The 16,491-nt window shown below is 43.0% G+C and overlaps 1 protein-coding gene across 1 annotated transcript; it reads right to left on the bottom strand.

Moving 5' to 3' along the window:
- Positions 1-9,185: 9,185 nt before the first annotated feature.
- LOC112231606 (zinc finger and SCAN domain-containing protein 12-like) lies at positions 9,186-15,991 on the bottom strand. Its single transcript, XM_024398296.2, has 3 exons — positions 15,529-15,991; positions 11,258-11,388; positions 9,186-10,646 (listed from the first exon to the last, which is right to left on the bottom strand). Exons 1-3 carry the CDS (start codon positions 15,785-15,787, stop codon positions 9,447-9,449), a joined length of 1,590 nt encoding a protein of 529 aa, XP_024254064.2. The 5' UTR covers positions 15,788-15,991; the 3' UTR covers positions 9,186-9,446.
- Positions 15,992-16,491: the final 500 nt, after the last annotated feature.

Here is a 16,491-nt window from a genome sequence, read left to right as displayed (position 1 = left end):
TTGACACTACTGGGACGACTGGCGAGGACGCGCTCTCGTATTGTCCTCTCTGCGCGCTCCCGTGCCACCTTCAGTTCCAGTAGCTGTAGTTTCCTCCGCAATCCCCTGTTTTCTTTCTGGCTTTGAGTTATTTCCAAACGAAACACTGCATAGTCGTCGTCTACGAGTTTACAGATCTCTGACACGGCTGCATTCGCTAGAACCTCCATAATGGAGGCTATTTGAGTGTGAAAAACCATACAGTTAGCCATCGTTAGGTTAGCAGCTAGCTAGCGTTACCTAGTCTTTACTTCCAACGCGAAGTAAAGACTACCTGAGGTACATTTATGATGCTCGTATTTTGAGTTCCAATGTGTTAATAAACGTCTAAATAACAACAAAAACGCTAACGTGGAAATTGTAGTTGTTCACTACACTACTTCTGTTTCTTCGGGATCATGGTGTTCGCACGTTTTTTGTGCATGCCGCCACCTACTGTGCGGGAGTGTGGGCGTTCACGTTAAATTGAGTGATGCAAAAAGGTTTGAGGGAAAGGAAAACAATTGTACCACCAAACTAGCCCTTCACCTATATACCACTAATTCATAAAAAAAACACCACCACCCCAGTCCACTACGTTGACCCTAACTGATCCTACACCAGGCCTACTATTTCGTTCAACACACCATGTAACTCCTGCAGTAAAACCTTGTACACCCAAGTACTTTGCAGCTGCCACCACAACATCTATTTTCTGTTTTAGGTTCCATTTCTGTGGTACAGTTGATAACCATGGCTATGAATACTAAGAAGCCAACCTTACTGAAGCACAAATTCGTATCACTGTATTGGCCAAGGCCACTCACCCTTGACCCATCATCCTCTACTCTCTTCACTGCCTCAGCATACGACACCTTCTGTTCTACTCGGACTCTGGCAACCTCAACCAGTCTCTCTCGCACTAAGGCACTTCTGATCCCCAGCAACATGGGAACCCCCACAATTGATACTAACATTCCTTCGGGCCAATGCCCTCCTACACACTGCTGCTGCAACATGACCATAAGCTTGGCATCTGAAACACTTTAGTGGGTTCGGCTCAAAAGCTCTCACGGGATAACTGACATATTCTAACATGACTTTGTTAGGTAAAGACGCAAAACTCAAAAGAACATGCAGTGTCAGCGTAGCACCAAACGGCAGGTGTCACAGACAAAGGGAATCTTCCATTTCAGTTTCTCCACCTCAATACTTAATGCCACCCCAGTAATGACTCCTTTCAAAGGCACCCTGCTCCAGAGAGCAAATCAAGTCACAGGTCTTGTCCAGAGGTGCGTTCTGTGAAGTGCCCTCTTCCTCAGAAAGGAACAAACACTGAAAATCATTTAAGTCCATTTCGAACTGCCTTCACTGATTTAACAGTACCCAAATCATTCCCCCCCCCCAGCCTGAGACTACATATGGGTCAGCCAAAAGGCAGGGATCCACTTTCTACAAAAATGTCACTCCCACTGGGACAGAACCATCCTTTACATGACCATCGGGGTGAGGCTTGGAGTCTGAGGTCTTCATCACACCTGCCACCGCAGGTAATTCATCCTCACTCTCTTCAGGTTCAATTTCTGAGCCATCAGAAACAGCAGAGTACGGTTTGTAATTCGTGCCATTCTTTCTCAACACACATCTTCCAACTACACTCGTCTTTTCTTCCTCGCTGTCCATAGCCACATCTCTGTTCACAATGCTCATGCCGCACTGATGGCCTTTCTCCAATTCCCAACATCTGTTCCTTAGCCCAATTTACGTGTCTGGCAATCTCTGGCCTCTCCCAATTGGGATTGTTTTCTGCTGTTCATTTTGCTTATTTTGCACGTGTTGATTTCATTTGACAGCTGACATAACAAGGAATTGCCAAAGAGCCACTATTCACTTCCGTTTACTTATTCTTAAAATGTGTATTGGCGTATTGCAACTAGCGGTGCATTTCGAACGATTCGTTATTTTTTAACAACTCTTTTAACTAACTCGAGAGTCGTGATTTGTTTTTCTGAGTGACTCGTTCATTTGACTGGCTAGTGCTGGTCGCAATGAGTTCTACAGTATGATTGATACACGCTTCTCTGGCTCGGCGGCTCTGAGAAAATTATCATAATCCATTGGCTAATTTGTCAAGTTCCACTTATTTTTTTAGCTAGTCTGTACAACAACAAAAAATAACTGACCATTTTATAAATGGTAAACAGTGGGGCAAAAAAAGTATTTAGTCAGCCACCAATTGTGCAAGTTCTCCCACTTAAAAAGATGAGAGAGGCCTGTAATTTTCATCATAGGTACACTTCAACTATGACAGACAAAATGAGACAAAAAATTATTTGCAAATTATGGTGGAAAATAAGTATTTGGTCACCTACGAACAAGCAAGATTTCTGGCTCTCACAGACCTGTAACTTCTTCTTTAAGAGGCTCCTCTGTCCTCCACTCGTTACCTGTATTAATGGCACCTGTTTGAACTTGTTATCAGTATAAAAGACACCTGTCACACTCCAAACTCCACTATGGCCAAGACCAAAGAGCTGTCAAAGGACACCAGAAACAAAATTGTAGACCTGCACCAGGCTGGGAAGACTGAATCTGCAATAGGTACGCAGCTTGGTTTGAAGAAATCAACTGTGGGAGCAATTATTAGGAAATGGAAGACATACAAGACCACTGATAATCTCCCTCGATCTGGGGCTCCACGCAAGATCTCACCCCGTGGGGTCAAAATGATCACAAGAAACGGTGAGCAAAAATCCCAGAACCACACGGGGGGGACCTAGTGAATGACCTGCAGAGAGCTGGGACCAAAGTAACAAAGCCTACCATCAGTAACACACTACCCCGCCAGGGACTCAAATCCTGCAATGCCAGACGTGTCCTCCAGCTTAAACAGTGTTCCATGTCATTTGTGGAGTGCATCATGAGCAAAGTCATTGTAGCCTATAATTTCAATTCCCCTGTGAAAACCATGAGCATGGGACTTGGCTTTGCTATACCGCAGCCTACCAAAGGTTGTACCGTGTCCATTACAGCGTAGAAAAACGCCTCTCCAATTTATGGAAGATACCAAAGCATTGGCGATAACAATAGATGGTGAAGTCAATGATACTGTTTTTTCCTATTCACCTGTGGCTAAGTTTTTCCTAAATGCTTAAGACAAATCCAGCTCCAACCATAGTCCAGCCAACTGGCTAATCTTTTGAATACAGTATAGTGAAGATAACTAGCTAGATAAGGTTAGCATGCTAATTAATAATAATGTTAATTTATACCGTCAGCTGTCAAAGCAGCTTACCGATCGCTGCAGCTGTACACAGCCCAACCAACTACCTACCTCATCCCCATATTTGTTTTTGTTTTTCTGCTCGTTTGCACACCTGTTTTTCTACTTGCACATCCTCATCTGCACATTTCACTCCAGTGTAAATTGCTAAATTGTAATTACTTCGCCACTATTGGCCTATTTATTGCCTTACCTCCTTACCTCATTTGCACACACCATATACAGATTTTTCTATTGTGTTATTGACTGTACGATTGTTTGTAACTCTTGTTTTTGTCGCACTGCTTTGCTTTATCTTGGCCAGGTCACAGTTGTAAATGAGAACTTGTTCTCAACTGGACTACCTGGTTAAATAAAGGTGAAATAAAAAAATGTCAAAATACATTAATAATAATTAAACAGTCCTCACCTTGAATTTCAAATCACAACCTCTTCATTCACGGTACGCCAATCTTCCTGCTACATATCGGGTTGATCAGAGTATTCTCGTCATTGATTAGATGTATTTATTTCAGCAATATAAGGCCTTTCAGTATAATTGTCTAATGTTGGTGGGGCATGTTAACCCGATTTAATGATACTGCTGAATCACTGAGATCTGTTCATGTTTTTCTTGAGTGTACTTTAACAGAGCTGAGATTTACTTCAAAATGCATTCACCCAATTGCTTACAGCCTTACACCTATTAAGTTGTTTCAGCTCTCCACAAGTGCCTAGAGAGGGTAGGGTTTCTTTGCTGCTTGCATTTGCTGTTTGTTTTGGTTGTGTTTCAGATTATATTGGGCCCAGTACAAATTAATGGTAAATAATGTATTGCGTCATTTTGGAGTCACTTTTATTCTAAATAACAAAAGAATGTTTCTAAACGCTTCTACATTTATTGTGGATGCTACCATGATTACAGATAGTCCTGAATTAATTGTGAATAATGACGAGTGGGAAAGTTACAAGTGCACACATATCATACCCCCAAGACATGCTAACCTCTCACCATTACAATAACAGGGGAGGTGAACATTTTAGGGGGGGGGGGGTTATGATATTTGTGTGCATCTAACTCGAACTCATCATTATTCACAAATCTTTCAGGATTCTCCGTAATCATGGTAGCATCCACATGACTATTGAAGTGTTTAGAACATATTCTATTCTTATTTACAATTAAAGGTGACTTCAAAATTACACAATACATTGTTTACCAATAATTTCTATTGGGCAGAAAATGATCTGAAACACAACCCGAACAAACAGCAAATGCATCCAACATGTTTGTAGAGTCACAAGCTTAAAGTAATCATTGCACATTTGGAATATGGGACCAAATACTACACTTTTGACTACTTTAATACACATACAGTTGAAGTCGGAAGTTTACATACACCTTAGCCAAATGCATAATAATATATTCTTGACCAGCACAAAAACATCCTGTGGCGTACAGCATAAGCATCAAATAGCCCACGCGATATGCAACATTTCAGGGAAGTTAGGAACCAATATACACAGGCAGTTAGGAAAGCGAAGGCTAGCTTTTTCAAACAGAAATTTGCATCCTGCAGCACAAACTCCAAAAAGTTCTGGGACACTGTAAAGTCCATGGAGAATAAGAGCACCTCCTCCCAGCTGCCCACTGTACTGAGGCTAGGAAACACTGTCACCACAGATAAATCCACTATAATTGAGAATTTCAATAAGCATTTTTCTACAGCTGGCCATGCTTTCCTCCTGGCCACCCCTGTCCTGGTCAACAGCCCTGCACCCCCCACAGCAACTTGCCCAAGCCTCCCCCATTTCTCCTTCACCCAAATAGCTGATGTTCTGAAAGAGCTGCAAAATCTGGACCTCTACAAATCAGCAGGGCTAGACAATCTGGACCCTATCTTTCTAAAATTATCAGCCGAAATTGTTGCAACCCCTATTATTAGCCTGTTCAACCTCTCTTTCGTATCGTCTGAGATCCCCAAAGATTGGAAAGCTGCCGAGGTCCTTCCCCTCTTCAAAGGGGGAGACACTCTAGACCCAAACTGCTACAGACCTATATCTATCCTACCCTGCCTTTCTAAGGTATTCGAAAGGCAAGTTAACAAACAGATCACCGACCATTCCGAATCCAACCGTACCTTCTCTGCTATGCAATCTGGTTTCCGAGCTGGTCATGGATGCACCTCAGTCACGCTCAAGGTCCTAAACGATATCATAACCATTATTGATAAGAGATAATACTGTGTAGCTGTTTTCATCGACCTGGCCAAGGCTTTTGACTGTCAATCACCACATTCTTATCGGCAGACTCAAACAGCCTTGGTTTCTCAAATGACTGCCTCACCTGGTTCACCAACTACTTCTCAGACAGAGTTCAGTGTGTCAAATCGGGGGGCCTGTTGTACGGACCTATGGCAGTCTCTATGGGGATGCCACAGGGTTCAATTCTCGGGCCGACTCTTCTCTGTATACCTCAATGATGTCGCTCTTGCTACTGGTGATTCCCTGATCCACCTCTATGCAGACTACACCATTCTGTATACATCTGTCCCATCTTTGGATACTGTGTTAACTAACCTCCAGACGAGCTTCAATGCCATACAACTCTCCTTCCGGGGCCTCCAATTGCTCTTAAATGCAAGTAAAACTAAATGCATGCTCTTCAACCGATCGCTGCCCGCACCTGCCCGCCCATCCAGCATTACTACTCTGGATGGTTCTGACCTAGAATATGTGGACAGCTACAAATACCTAGGTGTCTGGTTAGACTGTAAACTCTCCTTCCAGACTCACATTATGCATCTCCAATCCAAAATTAAATCTAGAATCGGCTTCCAATTTCGCAACAAAGCATCGTTCACTCATGCTGCCAAACATGCCCTCGTAAAACTGACAATCCTGACGATTCTTGACTTTGGCGATGTCATTTACAAGATAGCCTCCAACACTCTACTCAGCAAATTGGATGCAGTCTATCACAGTGCCATCCATTTTGTCACCAGAGTCCCATATACTACCCATCGCTGCGACCTGTATGCTCTCGTTGGCTGGCCCTCGCTTCATATTCATCGCCAAACCCACTGGCTCCAGGTCATCTATAAGTCTTTGCTAGGTAAAGCCCCGCCTTATCTCAGCTCACTGGTCACCAAAGCAGCACCCACCCATAGCACGCGCTTCAGCAGGTATATTTCGATGGTCAAAGCCAAAGCCAATTCCGACGTTTGAACGTCATTCCTTCCAGTTCTCTGCTGCCAATGACTGGAACGAATTGCAAATGTCACTGAAGCTGGAGATCCATATCTCCCTCACTAACTTTAAGCACCAGCTCACAGATCACTGCACCTGTACATATCCTATCTGTAAATAGTTCATCCAACTACCTCATCCCCATACTGTTATTTTTGTTGTTGTTACTTTATACCCCAGTATCTCTACTTGCACATTCATATTTTGCACATCTATCACTCCAGTGTTTAATTGCTAAATTGTAATTATTTCACCACTGTGGCCAATTTATTCCCTTATCTTACCTCATTTGCACAATGTATATAGACTTTTTTCTCTATTGTGTTTTTGACTGTATGTTTGTTTATTCCATGTGCAGCTCTGTTGTTTTTTGTGTCGCACTGCTTTTCTTTATCTTGGATAGGTGGCAGTTGTAAAGGAGAACTTGTTCTCAACTAGCAGACCTGGTTAAATAAAGGTGAAATAAAAAATAAAAACGTTTTTCACAATTCCTGACATTTAATCCCAGTAAATATTCCCTGTTTTAGGTCTGTTAGGATCACCACTTTATTTTTTAGATTGTAAAATGTCAGAATAATAGTGGAGAGAATATTTATATTCTCTTTTATTTATTTCCCAGTGGGTCAGAAGTTTACATACACTCAATTAGTATTTGGTAGCATTGCCTTTAAATTGTTTAACTTGGGTCAAACGTTTCGGGTAGCCTTCCACAAGCTTCCCACAATAATTTGGATGAATTTTGGCACATTCCTCCTGACAGAGCTGGTGTAACTGAGTCAGGTTTGTAGGCCTCCTTGCTCGAAACACGCTTTTTCAGTTCTGCCCACAAATTTGGAAGTATGCTTGGGGTCATTGTCCATTTGGAAGACCCATTTGCGACCAAGCTTTAACTTCCTGACTGATGTCTTGAGATGTTGCTTCAATATATCCACATAATTTTCCTTTGTCATGATGCCATCTATTTTGTGAAGTGCACCAGTCCCTCCTGCAGCAAAGCACCCCCACAACATGATGCTGCCACCTCCGTGCTTCATGGTTGGGATGGTATTCTTTGGCTTGCAAGCCTCCCCCTTTTTCCTCCAAACATAACGATGGTCATTATGGCCAAACAGTTCTATTTTTGTTTCATCAGACCAGAGGACATTTCTCCAAAAAATATGATCTTTGTCCCCATGTGCAGTTGCAAACCGTAGTCTGTATTTTTTATGGCGGTTTTGGACCAGTGGCTTCTTCCTTGCTGAGCGGCTTTCAGGTTATGTCGACATAGGACTCGTTTTACTGTGGATATAGATACTTTTGTACCTGTTTCTCCAGCATCTTCACAAGGTCCTTTGCTGTTGTTCTGGGATTGATTTGCACTTTTCAGACACCAAAGTACGTTCATCTCTAGGAGACAGAACGCTTCTCCTTCCTGAGCGGTATAACGGCTGCGTGGTCCCATGGTGTTTATACTTGAGTACTATTGTTTGTACAGATGAACGTGGTACCTTCAGGCGTTTGGGAATTGCTCCCATGGATGAACCAGACTTGTGGAGGTCTACAATTTTGGCTGATTTCTTTTGATTTTCCCATGATGTCAAGCAATGAGGCACTGAGTTTGAAGGTACATCCACAGATACACCTCCAATTGACATCAATTAGCCTATCAGAAGCTTCTAAAGCTATGACATCATTTTCTGGAATTTTCCAAGCTCTTAAAAGGCACAGTCAACTTAGTGTATGTAAACTTCTGACCCACTGGAATTGTGTACAGTGAATTTTAAGTGAAATAATCTGTCTGTAAACAATTGTTTGAAAAATTACTTGTGTCATGCACAAAGTAGATGTCCTAACCGACTTGCCAAAACTATAGTTTGTTGAAAATAATTGTTTTAATGACTCCAACCTAAGTGTATGTAAACTTCCGACTTCAACTGGAAGTGAATTTGTCCCAATACGTTGGTCCCCTAAAATAGGAGGACTATGTACAAAAAGTGCTTTAATTTCTAAACGTTTCCCTCGATATGGAAGAAAATACCCTCAAATTAAAGATGACGGTCTGCACTTAAACCTCATAGACATTGTATCATTTCAGATCCAAGGTGCTGGATTAGCCAGAACAACACATAATGTGTCAGTCCCAATACTTTGAGCTCACTGTATACAATGTAGAACAAACATGTCATTGACAAACAAATTTTAATTGAATCAGATACGTCTGATGTAATTGTTGCCAAATAATGACATCAACATACACTAAGTGTCCAAAACATTAGGAACACGTTCCGAATATTGAGTTGCACCCCCTTTTGGACTCTCCATTCCACAGGGATGCTGGCCTATGTTGACTTCAATGCTTCCCACAGTTGTGTCAAGTTGACTAGATGTCCTTTGGGTGGTGGAGAATTCTTGATAGGTATTGTAAACTGTTGAGTGTGAAAAACCCAGCAGCGTTGCAGTTCTTGACACAAACCAGTGCGTTTGGCACCTACTATCATAACCTGTTCAAAGGCACTTAAATATTTTGTCTTGCCCATTCACACTCTGAATGGCAGTGGCACATAATCCATGTCTCAAGGCTTGAAAATCATTAATTAACCTGTCTCTTCCCCTTCATCTACTCTGATTGAAGTGGATCTAGCAAGTGACATCAATAAGGGATCATAGTTTTCACCTGGATTCACCTGGTCACTCTGTCATGGAAAGAGCAGGTTTTCCTAATGTTTTGTACACTGTATATATATATGATGTATCTACCACACAATGTCTGTATGCAATATTCTACCCTGGAATATTCAACACTGAATCTGTTACTCTCATTATTCCAAATGCATCTGTGGATCTTTTCTGCTGACAACAATGAAAATGCATCTTTTTCTTTAATGCAGGGTTTGAGCTAAACGTCAGAAGCTATCGAGTGGAATGGTTACTTTCTATGTTATAGAGTGGAATGGTTTTTCTCCTGGTGTATCCTGAGGTAGCTCCTCTCTGAGAACCTTTTCCCGCAGTGCGTACAGGTGAACGGCCTCTCTCCCGTGTGGACCTTCAGGTGCATCTTCAGGTGGTCCTGGCGGGAGAACCTCTTCTCACACTGGGGGCAGTTGTAGGGTTTCTCCCCTGTGTGGATCCTCTGGTGTCTCTTCAGGTCACCAGCCTGGGCAAAGTGCATGTGACACTGGGTACAACTGAAGGGTTTCTCCCCTGTGTGGAACCTCTGGTGGATCTCTACCTTCTGGGGGCAGCTGAAGCCTTTGTTACAGAACATGCAGAGGAACCGTTTTCCCTTACTACTGCCTGACGTTTCTCCCCCTCCCTGAGCCTGGGCTCTAGCCCTGTCGAAAAGGAAGCGGCCGTGTGAATCGGAAGGCCCCATCGACGTGGACACTGGGGCGCGATCCCTGAACATGTGTAAAGGAGAGTGGGTAGAGCCATTTGGATTTGTCTCTAACCTTTCCCTGTAATTTAAGAAATCTCTGCCCTGTAAGTGTCCATCTCCTAGGTGATGATTATCTGCATTCCATGTAGGAGGAACGTCACCCTCCACTTTCATAGTCACTTCATCTATGACCAGACCCTCCCCTTTCTCATCTAGGCGCCCTTCAGAGTATACACTACTACTGTACTGGTTCCAGTCCCGTCTAGAAAGATCAGTCTGTGTCTCTAAACCCAAGGGCATGTTTCCAGGGTCCATCTCTGTAGTGTAAAAACAAGACAAATCATCACCGCCAGTGGCTAACGCATCACCATCTCCATGGGAATTAACCACCCTTTGGCTATGTTGAAATACCGGTAAATATTCTGAGCCAGGAACAGGAGGACAGCCCGGTCTCCCCGGCCCCAGTCTCTCTGGGTCTGATCTGTGGTCAGATCCTGTGTGTAACAGCCTTTGTGTTACAGTTAAAGTCTTGATGTCTTTCTCTGACTTGAGGACTGCATTCGGCGTCCCACTGACCTCCGTGATTCTGCTTCGGGTCCAGAGATGCGCTGGGGTGATGATATGGTCTACCGTGGCTACAGGGGGCGCTCCAGCAGCTGCTCCAGTCTGGATGTCTCTGCTGTGTTGTGGGTCCTCTCCTTCAGTCCTCTCCTGCTTGACCAGAGACAATCCTCCAGGACCTGCAGCCTCTGCATCTGTAGACTGACACAAGAAGAGAGGAGGTTAATACCGGTACATGAGCTGTATTGGATAACAATGTCTTGAAGTCTCATAAGCTCCCCTATGGCAGAAAAATTAGGATGTAAGCAAGTGAATAGCTGAGGGGAGCCTTCCTGAAATATCCCCCGAGATCCAGCAATACATTTTTGTCCTTTCTAATGAGTATTTGTTTTTTAAATTTAAGGCCATACATGCCGCTGTGTTAGTTCCTGTTGTAACTGAGAGGACATTCTGGGCTTTTCAATGATATCACGTATGGGTGTGTCACCATTGTTTCTAGTAGGTAAATATCTAAGGAATAGTTTGAGTTTATGGCAGTTTAATAATTTTTTCATATTTAAATAAGATCCAAATAGTTCATATTTACTACCATTTACTAATAGCCACTACAGTGCACATACTCTACAATGAAATCTATAGACATTTTTTTTCACCCTAAACTCTTGTGATGCAAAAATATGAATAATTCCAAAAATAACTTTTTGTGCTGGGTTTCATGTAAGCAAGTGAATAGCTGAGGAGAGCCTTTCTGAAAATAAACTGTCCACATTTGATTTACAAACACATTTTTTATGCAACACTATTACACTAACCTCTATCATGATAACGTGCTGGGTTGAGGTTCCACTCCCCTCATCAACAGCTATGAGTTGGTCATCTCTCCACGCATTGTGTCCCGCTGGCTTCACAAAGCTCTTGTGGCCTCTAGTGAGATGTCCTTCACCTGAGAGAGTGATTGGGGGAAACGAGGTGGTAAGGTGAGCTACTGTCAATGCTCAACAGTATATTTATTGACACTGTCTAGAATTGGCTAGGATATAAGGTAACACTTGTCATAACTTCTTGATATACTATTTATAAATGTATGTATTATGTTCCATGTATCACATTGTTTTCATTAAGTAAATAATAGGAAATGCAGTAAATAAAGAATCTGGTTAGAATATAGTTGTGTCTGCGTGCAAGATAGCTAAGTAATGCGGGGACAGGGTTGGGGAGTAACAGATTACATGTAACTGATAAAGAAAACTCTTTAACAGCTAAAATATTATCAGATTACAGTTACTTTTGAAAAACTAGATGATTACTTCTAGGATTACTTTTAAATTCAGAAAGGATGTTTACGAAATACTGAGCGAGTCTGACCACAAGTCAGAGACCACTATGATGGCACACCAAATCCGTTTGAAGGATTGCAGGAATAAGTTTGTAGGCTATAGTGCAAGCTACTGTATGTCTTCCAATGGTGCAACTTCTATCGGCATCAAAGATTATACAAACAACTTGGATAAATCCTGGGAGGTAAGGACGACAAGGGAAATGGCACCGCAATGAATAGTACTGCAATGGAGCGCTGCCGTTTTCTCCTGACCAATTCAGCTATTTTTGCGTGGTTTTGGCGCTGATCTTAAAGCTGCAATATGTAACATTTTGGACGGCTCAACCAAATACAGGACATACTGATAACCCCGGAACATGCCCTAATCCCCAAGACTTGGAAAAGACTGCTTAAGAGAGAAATAATCCGCCACTACTCTCCGTTCTATTGGCGAACGTATAATCACTGGAGAACAAACTGGATGAGCTCCGTTCGAGACTATCCTATCAACGGGACCTGAAGAACTGAAATATCCTATGTTTCTCGGCTTCATGGCTGAACAAGGATGGTTTTTCTATGCATTGTCAAGACCATACAGCAGCATCGGGTAAGGTTAGGGGGGAGGGGTGTGTTAACATTTGGTGTGCAATCTCTAATAATAAGGAAGTCTCAAGTTTCTGCTCGCTCAAGATAGAATACCTTATGATAAACTGTAGACCATACTATTTACCAAGAGAGTTTATATTTCCGTAGCTGTTTATTTACCACCACAAACCAAAGCTGGTACTAAGACAAGCTGTATAGGGCCATAAGCAAACAAGAAAATGCTCATCCAGAGGCGACACTTCTAGTGGCCAGTGATTTTAATGTAGGGAAAGTGAAATCCATTTCTACCAGCAAGTCACCTGAGCAACTAAAGGAGAAAACTCTAGATCACCTTTACTCCACAACAAAGAAATGCATACAAATCTCTCCCTCGCCCTTCATTTGGAAAATCTGACCATAACTCTATCCTCCGCATTCCTGCTTACAAGAAGTACTCCCTGTTTGAGTTTAAGTGACGCGCTCAATAAGGAAGTGGTCCGATGAAGCGCATGCTAAGCTACAGGACTGTTTTGCTAGCACAGACTGGAATATGTTTTGGGATTCATCAAGTGGCATTGATGAGTTTACCACAGTCACCGGATTCATTAATAAGTCTGGGATGATGTGAGCCCTGTTCATGACTGTATTGGTGTGTGTGGACCATAATAGATCCTTTGTGATGTGGACACTGAGGAATGAAGCGCTCGACCTGCTCCACTACAGCCCTGTCGATGTGAATGGGGGCGTGCTCGGCCCTCCATTTCCTGTAGTCCACAATCAGCTCATTTGTCCCTATAGGCTGTTTCATCGTCGTCTGTGATCAGGCCTACCAACATTGTGCTGTCAGCAAACTTGATGATAGTGTTGGAGTCGTGCGCGGCCAATAACATCTATGTGAGAATGCTGTTCATTGACTAAAGCTCAGCGTTCAACACCAGTGTCCTCCAAGCTCATCACTAAGCTAAGGACCCTGGGACTGAACACCTCCCTCTGCAACTGGATCCTGGAATTCCTGACGGGCCACCCTCAGGTGGTGAGGGCAGGCCACAACACATCTGCCACACTGACCCTCAACACGGGGGCCCCTCAGGGACTCCAACACTATCATCTGGTTTGCTGACAGCACAATGTTGGTAGGCCTGATCACCGACAACGATGAAACAACCTATAGGGAGGTCAGAGACCTGGCAGTGTAGTACCATGACAACAACCTCTCCCTGAACATCAGCAAGACAAAGGAGCTGATTGTGGACTAAAGGAAATGGAGGGCAGAGCACGCCCCCATTCACATGGACGGGTCTGTAGTGGGGCAGGTCGAGAGCTTCATTCCTCAGTGTCCACATCACTAAGGATCTATCATGGTCCACACACACCAACACAGCCGTGAAGAGGGCACATCAACGCCTGTTCCCCCTAAGGAGGCTGAAAAGATTCTACAGCTGCACAATTGACAGCATCTTGACTGGCTGCATCACCGCTTGGTATGGCTACAGCTTGGTATCCAACTGCAAGGCACTACAGAGGGTAGTGCGTATGGCCCAATACATCACTCGGGCCAAGCTCCTTGCCATCCAGGAACTCTATACCAGGCAGGAAGGCCCTAGAAATGGTCAAAGACTCCAGCCACCCAAGTCATCGACTGTTCTCTTGGCTACCGCACGGCAAGTGGTAACGATGCACCTAGTCTGGAACCAACAGGACCCTGGACAGCTTCTACCCCCAAGCCATTAGACTGCTAAATAGTTAATCCGGGTAGCTATTTGGTTAAGCATCTGCATTGACCCTTTTTGCACTAACGTTTTGGACTCATATACCCTGCTGCTCTTTATTATCCATCCTGTTGCCTAGTCACGTTATTCCTAGTTATATGTACATATCTGCACATCGGCTAGGGACTGGTACCCATTGTATATAGAGAAGTTAGTTACTCATTGTGTATTTTATTAGGACTTTGCTATTATTTCTCTCTGCATTGTTGGGAAGGGCCTGTGAGAAAGCATTTCACTGTTAGTCTACACCTGTTGTTTACGAAACGTGACTTGGATTTTATTTGACAGCAGTAAAAATAGGATAACACTTAGGCTTATTATTGATGTCTACATAGCAATGTGATTCACACCTCTGCTGTGGTAGTTGTGGATGACTGTTCACACATGTATAGGTGTATTTTACCCCAATGATGGTTGAATTGAAGAAGTGTAGGCTAAGCTGCCTATCAATCATTGTTTATGCGACCCGTGGACAGCCAGTGAAAATGCGCTCTTTGCAACAGCTGCATAATGCCGATCCCAGCCTATGGAATAAAACTTTCTCCCTTGTAAACTCCTCCGTGGTATTGTGATCCACTAATACTGGAAAAAAAACTAGTTTAATTTAAGAAGACCACGAGTAGGTATTTTATTGCTCCGTCTAATTCAGGTTAAAAGTCCTAATGGACACACGCTTAAAATCTGCAAATGATCGAGATAGGATCTCTATATGGGTGACACTATTAAAAAGTATTATAATTCCTAATTCTATGGTGTCACCAACAAAACATTAGGCCTATAACAAATGTAGCATACATTTTTCACGTCATGCCAATAGCACTTTTTGGTACAGCTCAAAGTATGCCATTCAATGAGCAGCACTTTTTTTTTTTTTTTTTTTTTTTTACATTGTGTTGAAACAACGAGACCTCGATGACAAAAACAGAATAGGCTAATGAGTCCATTTTTGGGTAAAACCATTAGACTTTGGTTTTTAATATAAATATACACTGAGTGTATAAAACATTAAGAACACCTGCTCTGTCTATGACAGACTGACCAGGTGAAAGCTATGATCCCTTACTGATGTCACTTGTTAAATCCACTTCAATCAGTGTAGGTGAAGAATGATTTTTAAGCGTTGTGACATGGATTGTGTGTGTGCCATTCAGAGGTTGAATGGGACAGACGAAATATTTCAAGTGCATTTGAACAGGGTATGGTAGTAGATGCCAGGCGCACCGGTTTGCGTCAAGACCTGCGACACGTTTGGGGAGCATTGGAGTCAACATGGGCCAGCATCCCTGCGGAACCATTTCGACACCTTGTAAAGTCCATGCACCGACGAATCGAAGCTTTTCTGATGAGGGTCGTGTTATGTACACTCACTGTATACGAAAGCCACGCATCCTCGGCCTTTTGCAAAATGTACCTCTTTCTATTCCTCTGTATCGGTCGACGATCTTGACACTTCTGGGACGACTGGCGAAGACGCGCTCCCGTGCCACCTTCACTTCCAGTAGCTGTAGTTTCCTGCGCAATGCCATGTTTTCTTTCTGGCTTTGAGTTATTTCCAAACGAAACACTGCATAGTCGTCATCTACGAGTTTACAGACCTCTGCCACGGCTGCATTCGCTAGTACCTCCATGATGGAGGCTATTTGAGTGTGAAACCCCATACAGTTAGCCATTGTTAGCAGCTAGCTAGCGTTACCTGGAACCCCTATCATGTCCTGTCTCTAAAGCGAATTAAACACTAAATGTGGTAAGTATATGATGCTGCGCAGTTAAATGAGTCACGTTGAGTACCAGCGTTTAAGGAACTTATAAATAACAAAAACGCTAACGTAGAACTTGTTCACTGTTTACTTCCGTTTACAGAGCAAGGATCTTATTGGCTGATGTTATAGCTCAAAGGGTGTGGTTAAATTTAAACGGGAACTGCTTATTACAATCTCCTATTCATGATCACTATCTTTCAAGCTGAGAGTACTTGTTTAGAAAGGACAGTGTGTTAGCAAGAATAGAGTGATGGAAGAAAGTAATTATTTTCTAATCACCCCAGTAAGGTAAATATTAAACTGTCCTTGTTCTATCCGAAGTTCACTCTCTCTCTAAAAACAAGTATTTACTCAAGCCTGTTTCAAATGACAAGTTAAAAGGTTAATGCGGGGTATTAATTACCCTCTTACCAAGACACCCTGCATACATATCAAGCCACACCACTATGATTTCTCCCCTTGGTGGACACTCCTGTGTCTGATAAGGCTAGTCAGGTAGGAGAAGTTCTTGTAAAAATAGTTTGCACTTGATGGGCCTCTCCTTGTGAACAGTCTGGTGCGTCTTCACATAGTTCGCATGAGCCGGCTTGTCTGCGTCCGTCCTAATACTCTGC

Source organism: Oncorhynchus tshawytscha, linkage group LG34, assembly GCF_018296145.1.
Source record: "Oncorhynchus tshawytscha isolate Ot180627B linkage group LG34, Otsh_v2.0, whole genome shotgun sequence".
Classification (NCBI taxonomy): Eukaryota; Metazoa; Chordata; class Actinopteri; order Salmoniformes; family Salmonidae; genus Oncorhynchus; species Oncorhynchus tshawytscha.
This window is presented reverse-complemented; position numbering and strand designations above follow the sequence as displayed.

Coding starts and splice junctions, on each gene's coding strand:
- LOC112231606 (XM_024398296.2), bottom strand. CDS start 15,787: ATGGCTAACTGTATGGGGTTTCACACTCAAATAGCCTCCATCATGGAG. Junction 11,389..15,528: donor ATACAGAGGAATAGAAAGAG/GTACATTTTGCA, acceptor TCACTCTCTCAG/GTGAAGGACATCTCACTAGA. Junction 10,647..11,257: donor AGCACGTTATCATGATAGAG/GTTAGTGTAATA, acceptor TTCTTGTGTCAG/TCTACAGATGCAGAGGCTGC.